Raw genomic sequence first — 12108 nt, 5'->3', positions numbered from 1 at the left:
AGATAACCTAGAAAGTCATGTTATAAATAATGAATAATTTTCCATGGAGACACTTAATAATTTCATTGCTTATTCCAAACATTTACTGGACTATACTAGAAATCAGTATGTGGCCTAAACGGCATTCAAATTGCACATAGTGAAAATCTTTAGATATAAATTATGTAAGCTACTGTCATTATTTTAATCATGGAGCCAAAAATAAATAAATTTAATTGAATAAAATAAAATATTACTAAACTAGTGTATATTTTTGAATTAGTATATACATGAACATATATAAGTATAGGCATACAAATATTAATGTATGTTATCCTCAAAGAGAGGGTGTTTTCTGTTTCCACAGCTCATAACAGGTAACTAAATCAAGAAATTAAATGAATAAAAATTTTAGAGTTGTATATAAAGGCAAAATCTTGGTTTTCTTCTTTCCTCAGAAACTGGAAAGCCAGGCGTTGTCTTAAAATATATTTATTAAATAATTCTTCAACTCACTTGTGAAAATGAATGGCTTTGAAAACAAGGAGTTTGTAATTCCTATTCATCTGAAAACATACATGAAAAGGACAGCTACTTAAGTAATTCTCTTCTGCTATTTATTCATAAGGTGAAAATTAGGAATTTTACAACTCTCTATTGACTTCAGAAATTTCACACATTTTAATGAATTTTTTGCTTATGTAAACATATTCAAACTCATATGCTTTTAGGTGGTAGCAAAATTAACTTGAGAAAAGTCAATTTAATAAAAAAGCAACATTTCCTTGTATAAAGTTCTCTTGAACTTATCTTTGATAAGGCAACCCACAGTATTTTTCTGAACATAAGTCAATAAATACCATATCAAAGGAATATATCCCTGTGTGCATTGTTATTACTCATATTACTATAACCACTGATTTTGTTTTGTGTACCCCCCACACACACGCATCCTTGCATATGGTGAAAATCAAAATGTCAGTGGGATTTCACAGAAGACTTCTGCATTTCAGAGAAAGGCAACATCTCTTTTGCCTCATTATCTTCCATCTAATTTGTAGCAGTTAGTCTGTATTTTTCCCTTTTCGAGAAATGGACTTGAGCACATAAAGTTGTGTGATGAAACTATCTTCATTTCTTCTTGCACCAAGCTAATCAACGCTTTAGCAGTCTCTTTTTAAGAAGTCTGTATCTTAATACTTCTTAAAAATGTGCGTGGTCATGATTTGACCATGATCATCTTCACTTCACACTTTACAAATACTCTTCTTTATCCATCACACTTCAACTACCACGCATTCGCCAATGACTCACAAGTCCAATTCATCAAACTCTTCCTTTTTTCTGAACTACAGAGCTTCAGGACTTATAACTGTGTCTCCTTTTCCCTCATTGAGACCTCGACCAGGATATCCCACAATTACCCCAATCTTACCTCATTTAAAAATTAATTTATCGGGGCCGGCCCGGTGGCGCAAGCGGTTGGGTGCGCGCGCTGCGCTGCGGCGGCCCGGGGTTCGCTGGTTCGGATCCCGGGCGCACACCGAAGCACTGCTTTGGCGAGCCATGCTGTGGTGGCGACTCATATAAAGTGGAGGAGGATGGGCACGGATGTTAGCCCAGGGCTGTCTTCCTCGGCAAAAAAAGAGGAGGATTGGCGGATGTTAGCACAGGGCTGATCTCCTCACAAAAAAAAAAAAAAAAAAATTAATTTATCATTTTTTCTATATTTATTTGCTCACTGTTATATAAGCCCAATTTCTACTGATGGCATATACAGTTTACACTTAATGTAAGAATTTTAGTATTAATTACCCCGTCTCTTCCTATTCACATCCGTTATACAGTTTGTCCTCGGCTTTTTCTAGTTCCTAATTATCTTTAGTCAAGGCTATGATGAGCTATAGTTAAAACATGATGCATACTCATAAGAAAGTGCATGACTCAATAGATATTTGTTAGGTATCTTGTGTGACTAAGTATGTGTGTATTAAAAGAAAATGTCAAATAGTGTCATATTTCTATGGTTATATGTAATAATGAGGAATTGAACAGTTAGCATTTATAATTTTTCAGAAAACAAAACAATAGACATTGCACATAGGTTATGTTTAACCAAATGTTCTTAATACACAGTGTTTTATGTATGAGTTATTGAAATTTCAGACAAAAATACGAGTCCACTTTGGAAATATTCCAAAGAATCATTATATAGTAGAGAATGACAGATGTACGTCTAGTTGAGGAAGACTTCTCTTGACCGTTTAACTCTTTAACTACTAGAACCAGGACTCATTTGAGAGCACTGAGTAATCCTCTCCTACAAAGGGACACAAATTGTTAGAAACATTTGTGTTTATTTGGTTGGTTTGGGTACACTGGGGAGGTAATGAATCTAGCATCCATGCTATGACCAATCAAAATATGTAATGTCACAGGACTGTCATAGAACAATATCTCCTAATGGTCAGCTGTGCTTAAAAGAAGTAATGACAATTGACACATAGTTAAGACTCATGCAGGGACATGGTTTTTTGCGGGTTACATCTATTCAGATAAGTTATTTATAAGTGATCATTGTATTGAGGTAAGAAAATCCAATAAGGTGATATTGCCCATCCACATACAATACATACATGAGACTCCTTCTCAAATCCAGCAAGCTGGGGCCGGCCCTGTGGCTTGGCGGTTGGGTGTGCGTGCTCTGCTGCTGGCGGCCCGGGTTCAGATCCCAGGCGCGCACTGACGCACCGCTTCTCCGGCCATGCTGAGGCCGCGTCCTACATACAGCAACTGGAAGGATGTGCAGCTATGACATACAACAATCTACTGGGGCTTTGGGGGGGGAAAAAAATAAATAAATAAAATCTTTAAAAAAAAAAAAATCCAGCAAGCTATAAATTGTTAAACATATTAACCCACTCCAAGATTGAACCTGCATGAAAGTATCATAAAACAACAGCAATGCTATGAATGTTGCTGTTGTGATGTTTAGTATATGATGGTATTGAATAGTTACAGTTGATTAGAATTAGATTTAATTCGGAAAGACTATTTCTTCATGTTAAATTTGATAGGATAAAGACATAGCCAGAGGTTGATGCCCAGTTATGTCTATTATCTCTTTTGTTTGCTTGGCGAAAAAGAAAGAATAAGCTACATAGAATATATATAGTCGTAGAAACCACAGGAAAAAATCTTATTTTTCACTATCACTTTCATATTTTTCTGTGATAAATGACACAAAGAGTAGCTGAGATATTAGGAGGAAAGACGTTATGAACTCAACTTAGTAAGATATTCAGTGACAGAAAAAGACATATGATTATGCTAACTAGGAACTTTTTAACATCAAACTGGCCAAAGGACCCAGGCTCATGGATAAACTTCAGGAAGAAATGAACTCAACCTCAACCTTCTACTACATATAAATTTAGCATTAAACTTAATGCTGAAGGAAGAGTACTATGTTCCTGTAAGAGTACATTTCTCTGTTTGTTCCAAACCAAAGCACTATGCTTAATGGCTGCTTGATCTCCGTTTCCCATGTAGAAGTATTACAGTTTTTTTCTGTGACTGTGGTTTATCAAGTTTGCCTGGTAATTTTATCACTATTTGATTTACATTTTTTGTGTGTGTGAGGAAGATTAGCCCTGACCTAACATCTGTTGCCAATCCTCCTCTTTTTGCTGAGGAAGATTGGCCCTGGGCTAACATGCGTGCCTGTCTTCCTCTACTTTATATGGAACGCCGCCACAGCATGGCTTGACAAGCAGTCTGTTGGTCCGGGCCCGGGATCAGAACCTGTGAACCCTGGGTGGCCGAAGCGGAGCACATGAACTTAACAGCTATGCCGCAAGGCTAGCCCCTCATTTACATTTTTTGAAGTTATGTTGTTAGGTACATACAAAATCATGATGTTGAGACAGGCTTGGTAAGTCATTCATGTCATTATTATGTACTGTCCCTAATGCTTACTGGGGAAATTAAAAATCCTACCAACCAAAAGACCTTTCTGTCCCAACATAGAAGAGAGAAAAAACATGATTTGTTATTGAGTGTGCATGTCAGATGACATGCAGGCAGGCAATCCTCAGAAGACTAGAAATTCTTAACGGAATTTCAACACAAATTTATAGAATAACATAGAAGAAATAACAATGAAAGCTTCTTTATCTTCTCAAGAGACAAATAGATGCAACTTGTGAGTTCTGTATACCTCATGAGAAACTTCTGAGTTAATTTTTGAGTGACGGGCTTACAATTCTAGGGTCAGAAGTTTCTCAGCCTTTCATGTAAAGTCAAATAGCAAGCCTGTTATTGGGCTTATTATGTTTTCAAGGCTATAGTATGATAATTGTACTTACTTCATAAGGTCATTATAAAGATTAAATGAGTTACCTGAAAAATAGAACAGTGCCAGCACACAATAATTGCTGTGTAAATATTGGATTAGAAATCATTATATGCCTGTGGCTTCACAGATGTGAATAATATATCTTCCATAACATCAATACAAGCAATAAAATTTTCATTGAAAACACATTTTAGTGATGTGACAAAATTATTGGACAAGATTATATAGCATTCAAGAGTACTAAGGGACCTACTCTTAATGGAGTTACTTGAGTCTTAGTTTTGACTATATTCGATGTAGTGATACGTTTACTTTTGGGTAAGCTGGTTTTAAGTTTTTAAATGATTTTGGTCAAATTCTTTAAAAATTTAAGAATATCTTTTATATATCTTTACTCCTAAAAGTAATACAAATCAAAATTAATAATCTCTAAAAAATATAAGCCACCACAACAAAAACTGTAAGATCTATGTAGTGTAATATTTAAGGCAACATGCACTAACATTTTAATGGTATTTGTAGGATTGTAAGAAGATGGAAGGCCTTACATATCATATACAAAATATTTGTAGATAGGTTGCTGGATAAAAACAATGATTAATTAGAAAAAACTTAATTCACAAACTGTTTAACGGCATTAGCTTTCATTTATTCTGTAGAAGATATACTTTTTCATATGAAGCATATCATATTTTCTTGGTGTTTAATATAAAGATAATGATTTAAAAGACAAATTCACTAAATATTAAAATAATATATTTGGCCAAATATGATAATTAATAAGTTGTGTTTACTTCAGGTAAGATAAATTTATATTTTTCATTTAGGTTCCTAGACATTCTAGATTATCAGTTTCGCCATTATATTGTGCTCTGTTTTATTTTGTTGTGTTTCCTGTCAGCATTTTCTGCATCTTTACTTTATAGTATGTGACTATGTTTGTAAGAATGATGAGACAGGGTGGTAAGTAATAAGAGTAAGTAATAGCCAAGCTGAGCACTTCATCCAAAATGTGTCCCCTTTGAAGAATATAGTTGGAAACAGAGCATAGGATGCCTAATCTTGCCCCTCAAAGACTTTTTTTTTTTTTTTTTTTTGCTGAGGAAGATTCACCCTGAGCTAACATCTGTTGCCAATCTTCCTCTTTTTACTTGAGGAAGATTCGCCCTGAGCTAACTTCTGTGCCAATCTTCCTCTATCTTGTATGTGGGTCACCGCCACAGCATGGCTGCCGATGAGTGGTGTAGGTCTGCGCCTGGGAACCAAACCCAGGCCACTGAAGCGGAGCATGCCGAACTTAACCACTAGGCTGTGGGGCCTGTCTCAACCCTTCAAAGATGTTTTAATTAATGTTCTCTCTGTGTTAAGAGAGCAAAGTGACCTCATTACTAGAGCAACCTTATTGAAATTCTAGAATACAATTACATTTGCCAAACTAGAAAATCAGGCCCTTTTTTAATACTGCGTGTATAGATTTGTAGGTAGTTGTCAATGACAATGTGGGACATAATTCACAAAAGTTATATAGTAAATAACAAAGTGAATATCTAACTCATAGTACTTTCCTTTTATTTCCAGTAAGATTAATTCCCCAAATTAATTAGTAAACGTCAATTGAATTAATTGTGTTTTTAATCATTTTCTTTTAACTATTCAACAACGCTTAAGGAGATATTAAAGTAAGCCAAATTACATTGTGCATGTGTAGAGAGTGGGGAAAGGGTAAAGGAACCAATGTCTCTTATAAAATATAGCCACTTATTAACTTAAAAAATTCCTTGTAAAACAACGAGATCCCAGTACACATCTATTGGAATGGGGAAAATCCAAAACAGTGACAACACCAAATTTCGTCCAGGATATGGAGTAACAGGAACTCTCATACATTGCTGATGGGAATGCAAAATGACACAGCCACTTTGGAAGATAGGCTGGCATTTTCTTACAAAGCTAAACATAATCTTACCGTATGATCTAGCAGTTACACTCCTTGGTATTTATCCAAAGGAGTTGAGAATTTAGGTCCACACAAATAACTGAACGTGGATGCGTACAGTTATTATTCATTATTGGAAAAACTTGGAAGCAACCAAGATGTATTTCAGTAGGTGAGTGGATAAACAAACTGTGGTACATCCAGGCAATGGAACATCATTCAGCGCTAAAAATAAATGAACTATCAAGCCATGAAAATATATGTAGAAACCTTAAATGCATATTACTAAGTGAGAGAAGCCAATCTGTATGATTCCAACTATATGACTGTCTGTAAAAGGCAAAACTATGGAGACAGTAAAAAGATCCATAGTTGTCAGGGGTTAAGGAGGAGGAAGGGATGAATAGGTAGAGTACAGAGGATCCGTAGGGCAGTGAAACTATTCTGTATGACACATGTGGATATATGTCATTATACACTTGTCAAAACCCATAGAATATACAACACGAAGAACTCCAATGTACTTAATGAACTCTAATATAAACTATGGACTTTTGATGATAATGATATGTCACTGGAGGTTTATTGATTGTGGTGGGATGTTGATAGTGGGGGAATCTGTGTATGTGGGGGGCCAGAGGGTATATGGAAAATCTGTATTTTCTGCTCAGTCTTTCTGTAAACCTAAAACTGCTCTAAAAAATAAAATTTATTGTTTAAAAAAATTCCTTGTCTCTATGAGAAAATCATGGCTTTAAATGCACTAAGTTGTGAAGTGGTATGTGTATATGCGTTTATATTAGTGAATTCTCAGAATTAGAAGAGTATCTGAAACACAGTAGGTTTATGTTAATATTATGTATAACTGTAACATACTTTTTAATAAGAACATTTAAGTAAAGTTCATGTAACACAAAACAATTTAAACCCTTATCTTTTAAACATTTAAACAGATATTCCAATTAAAGATTAAAGTTTGTTTTAATTCTGTTTAGACTATTTTTAACCAAGATAATTTTAATTCCTTCATACACACAGTTTACCAACCTACAAATTAATATAAATGTAATAGTTTTCCATGTTGAATTTGACTCATATATGCATATTAAATCAATATCCTAAAGTTTTGACAATTCCTTATGCTGTAAATACAAAATATTTTTCTAAAAATATGTGAAAGGTCCTACTAACAATTATTGACTAGTTTGAGGAAAAAACAGTTCCAGTATGCATTCTAATAAATGAATAGACTTGACACTAGATAAAACGTTCAATTTTTATTCTTTGATTTTCTAAGATTTCAGCTTTTATTAGAATCAAATTAATCAAATTATAGCTATAAATGTTAAAAAGAAAAATAATATCCTTATATACTTAGATTTTAATATTTTTGTGTTGAAGGGAACTGGTACTTTTTACTGATGGATGGGAGGGAAGGATAAAAGTGTAATTTCAAAGATTTAAGAACAAATTACAGCCTTTGAAAAACATAATACGAAGCATAATTGATATAATCTGTAATTTTTAGCACTTGTCATATACTCAAAACTGATGGTTGTACTATCAGATATATAAAATGCAATTATCCTCAGTTCCAAAGAGACTTGGAGAGGCTCTGTCAGCTACATAGGTGCAGCCATTTGAATGTTAGAGATTCTGCATCCTTCCATGCCCCGCAAGGCCAGATGGATTTTAATTGCCCCTAGAAGGCCTCTGAGTCAAGAATCAGCACAGCGCCAGAGTCACTGCATTCATGGGAAGGAAGGTGGTATAGACACCAGCAAACAGGGACTTCATTTGTCTTGTTCTCAGTGTCTAGAACAGGGATAGCTGAGGAAATTTCTTACTGGTCCCCCAGAAGAGGAAGTGAATCCAGGAGGACATTTCTTTCCTTTAGCCACACCAACCTAACACTGCCTGTTGATTAAGTTTTGAGAAAAGAATCCTACTACAGCAAGCAAATAAACACATTTCTTACCTTCCTGCCTGATGTTATTCTTGGATGAGGCCATGATTTCTAAATATCTATTGATGTTTATTTCTAAATGTCTATTCTTCTTTATTAAACATGCTAGTTCTTTTTCTTTCACATTGATATTTATTAAAAAGGGTAGGTAACATTTAACATTTCCAAATCCTTACTTTGTTTTTACTATTTAACCCATCTTAGTGTGAATTCTGCTCCATTTATTCACTAAAATTTTCCTTTAAAGTCACCAATTACCTTCAATTTAAGGAATCTAGTGGGCATGTTTATCTTACCTTTACTCTGAAACATTTGACATTTCATCATGCCCTCTTTCCTGAAAAGTTCTTTTCCCTTTAGCTTCCTCTTCAGTATTTTCTCTTGGTTTTCCTGCTACTTCTCAGATACTCCTTTTTTATTCTTTGTGTGTTCTTCCTTCTCTAATTGTAATTTAAGCAATGATATTGCCTGGAGTTTATTATTATATTTGTCTTTCAATTTACAAGAATCCTGGGACAAATTTACTGAATCCATGCATAATTTTATTTTTTTTGCTGAAGATGATTCACCCTGAGCTAACATCTGTGCCAGTCATCTCCTATTTTGTATGTGGGTCACCGCTGCAGCATAGCTGCTGATGATTGGTGTAGCTCTGAGCCTGGGAACTGAACCCCGGGTGCCACAGCAGAGTGCACTGAACTTAACCACTAGGTCACGGGGCCAGCCCCTATAATTTGATTTTATAACTCAGTTCTGAAGATGACAGAAGTGGAGAATGAAGGACAAAAAAAACATTGCCTGTGTGTAAAAATCATTCTGTTCTTTTCCAGCTCTCTAACTTTGAACAAGTTATTTAATTTCTCTGTTCCTTAGTTCCTTGTCTGTAGAATGATAACAATTATATTGTCTTTGTTTTTGGATTGTTGTGAGGGTTAAATGATTTATATGTATGAAATTCCTGGCACATATGTAGCCTGCATTACATGTAATCTATTATTAATTTACCTATGTATTTATAGTTATATAATCTATACATCTATAATTTTAGATTTAGGTATGTATTACTAAGTAAAATCTGTGACAGAGATTTTTTATGAAATCTATAAATTCTATAAAGTTTTATGTAATTTTATAACTGTTTAGAGTATATTTCCAGAAAGTATAAATGCCTTAACTGCAATGCTTTTCTTTTCACTCTCTTCGGATTGCCAGCAACCACCCCAATGCCTGGACTTTAGAGGAAATTTACAATTGGGGGAATGAAAGCATTAATAGAGAGCACTATGATGATTGTATTGCTTGATTAGATCAAAATTAGAAGGAAACAACTCAGACTGTATCCTCTTCCCACAAATTTAAATATTAGTTAAAGGTTAGTTTAAATTAATATTATTTTATTATATTTAAATTAATATTAGTTAAAAGTTAGTTAAAAATTAATTTTCAACATTTAAATCCTACTTCCCATCTGCATCTCACCCACATTCTGATCTCATTGCCTATGGTCCTGGGTCAGCTTCTCCAAACCCCACCCCCCTCCCCGGCAGTCGCTACAAAATGAAAGGAGATATAGATCCGAGGTCAAATACAGAAATCCCAGGTAGGGCTATTGGAATGGTTTATTATCCTTTTTCCCATTTTTCCATAACAAATTTCTCTCTTTCTGTTGCACGCGCACACACACACACATCTATTTGAAGGCTCCTTTTGTGCCTCATTCACTGATACTCAAAATGGTACCTATCCCTCTGGACGTGATTACTTCTCTCTTTTGTCAGTGATTTCTTTGCTATTATGAAAACATATTCTTATTATTATTCTTTACTGAGAATAGAATAATGCAAAATTGACTTAATCTGCAGCACAAAATTTGCATTTTGTTGTAAAAAAGTGGTTCTTAAGGTTTGCTAAACACTAAAATTGCTGAGCAAGAAGTAGTCATTTCACTGCCTTTGAAAAATAAGATAGTCTTTCATTTCTCTAGAAGAGATTGTTTTCCATCTTGTCTTGAAAGAGAATGAGACTTCAAATATTGCTTTTCAACCCATGCTTCTCAGACATATATTTAAAAATCTTTAGAAATCTTCCTTTAAAATCAGAGATTCCATCAAAACCTAATTGTCAAGATTGACCACAATTATAAAGTTAGATTTTTCCCTAAAAGTATGCTGTTAAAAATTCTCAGGTAATATATTACCTACTTTTTCATTTGCAAATTACATTGTGCACTAGGTTTTATGTAATATATTTTATATCACATTTGCTATCAGTAGTTTGCATTTCATTTCAATGCACTTTTATAAACTTATCACCATGGGGCCACTGTAAGTAAAATCCTTTGTAAAATAATTATATGAAGATATCAGAGTACTTGTAGTTTTTTTTGAAGACATTAAGCCAAGCAATTATTTTCATTAACTATGAGGTTCCCAGTAAGTATTGTGCTGGTTATGATAGGGGAGATGCTGAAATTCTGTAATGCATTATTTCTTCAGTAAGCTTCTACTTTAGTTGTAGAGATGAAATTTGCAAAGTTCAAACTTCAAGATACCAAATGCAAATATATAGCATGTTATACATTAAGTGCTCTAAGAAGAGAGATAAATGAATGTCAGAAAAATAAGTAAAGACTTTTGGAAGAGTACAAATATGAGCTTAGCATCATCAAAAACAGAATTAAGAAAAAAATGTAAACACATACATATACATATATGAACTTCTTCAAAACAAATCCAAATATAAAAAAACATGCTTCCAATTAAAAATGTGCTATAATATTTTGGAGCCAGATATATATGAATTTAAGTGCAAAATCCAGTACAGTCTCACCCTTTGCCTTGGGGCAGTCATTTCATTTCCTTGCACTTCATGTTCAAACCTATGAAATTATCAATTTACAGATGTATAGTGAGAATTAAAACTAATGTAATATATTTAAATACCGAGCCAGTTGGAGCTAAGTGTTTATCATGTTTTTTTATGTCCCTCATAGAACCAATGACTTTGGCACAGAGAGAACACACAGTAAATTTGTTGTTATTAGATTTGACACAAATGAAAATTTTCTATCCTACCACGAAAATAGCCCATTCATTCTTCCTTGCACGAGTTGTAATGTATGCAAAGTAGAAACATAAAAATTACGTACAAAGTACGTTATCTATAAGATACCAGCTTCTAAATATTAATAAAATAAATGATTCCTTTGCAATAATATTGCTTTGAAAATAACTTAGCTCTTCTGTTACAGGGGATAACTGCAAGGCCACTGAATACAGCAAGATGAAAAGCATGCTTTTAGATTTACAAAATCAAAAATATATCACACAAGAAAATGAAAACCCTAATGGTGATGACATATCTCGGAAGAAGTTGTTGGTGGATCAAATGTTTAAATATTTTGATGCCGACAGTAACGGACTCGTAGATATTAACGAACTAACTCAGGTATGATTAATGATTAAATTAACAAGCTTATTTAAATATAGCATATATAATATATTTACATTTGTGTGAATTTATTCTGTATTAGTAAAATATATGTTTAATACATATTAGTTGAGAGTGTGGGCATACAATATATATATTTTTTTTTGTGAGGAAGACTAGCTCTGAGCTAACATCTGATGTCAATCCTCCCCTTTTTTCTTGAGGAAGATTGGCCCTGAGCTAACATCCGTGCCCATCTTCCTCTACTTTATATAGGACACTGCCGTAGCATGGCTTAACAAGTGGTGCGTTGGTGCGTGCCTGGGATCTGAACCTGTGAATCCCAGGACACCAAAGCGGAGCGTGCGCACTTAACTGCTTGCACCACCGGGCCGGCCCCGGGTATACAATATTTTTAAAAGTAAAATTTGACTACTCTAT

At 34.1% G+C, this 12108-nt stretch overlaps 1 protein-coding gene and 1 long non-coding RNA gene across 6 annotated transcripts in view; one reads left to right on the top strand and one right to left on the bottom strand.

Moving 5' to 3' along the window:
* Positions 1 to 12108, top strand: part of FSTL5 (follistatin like 5) — a 688045-nt gene that overhangs the window by 340993 nt on the left and 334944 nt on the right. For all 4 annotated transcript variants that reach the window (XM_058550291.1, XM_058550290.1, XM_058550293.1 and 1 more), the window contains exon 5: positions 11489 to 11685. In XM_058550291.1, the coding sequence (XP_058406274.1) occupies positions 11489 to 11685 (197 nt within the window). The remainder of the gene's footprint in view (positions 1 to 11488; positions 11686 to 12108) is intronic.
* LOC131411436 (uncharacterized) overlaps positions 1 to 12108 on the bottom strand; it is a 120557-nt gene that overhangs the window by 19811 nt on the left and 88638 nt on the right. Inside the window, exon 3 of one of the 2 annotated variants that reach the window (XR_009221564.1) lies at positions 2557 to 2814. The exons of the other annotated variant lie outside the window; for it this stretch is intronic. This is a non-coding gene — a long non-coding RNA (uncharacterized LOC131411436). Of the gene's footprint in view, positions 1 to 2556; positions 2815 to 12108 lie in introns of those variants that run through there. 2 annotated transcript variants of the gene reach the window in all.

The sequence above is a fragment of the Diceros bicornis genome, chromosome 11, assembly GCF_020826845.1.
Source record: "Diceros bicornis minor isolate mBicDic1 chromosome 11, mDicBic1.mat.cur, whole genome shotgun sequence".
NCBI classification, from domain to species: Eukaryota; Metazoa; Chordata; class Mammalia; order Perissodactyla; family Rhinocerotidae; genus Diceros; species Diceros bicornis.
The sequence above is the reverse complement of the archived record's forward strand: the minus strand, read 5'-3'. Positions and strand labels throughout refer to the sequence as shown.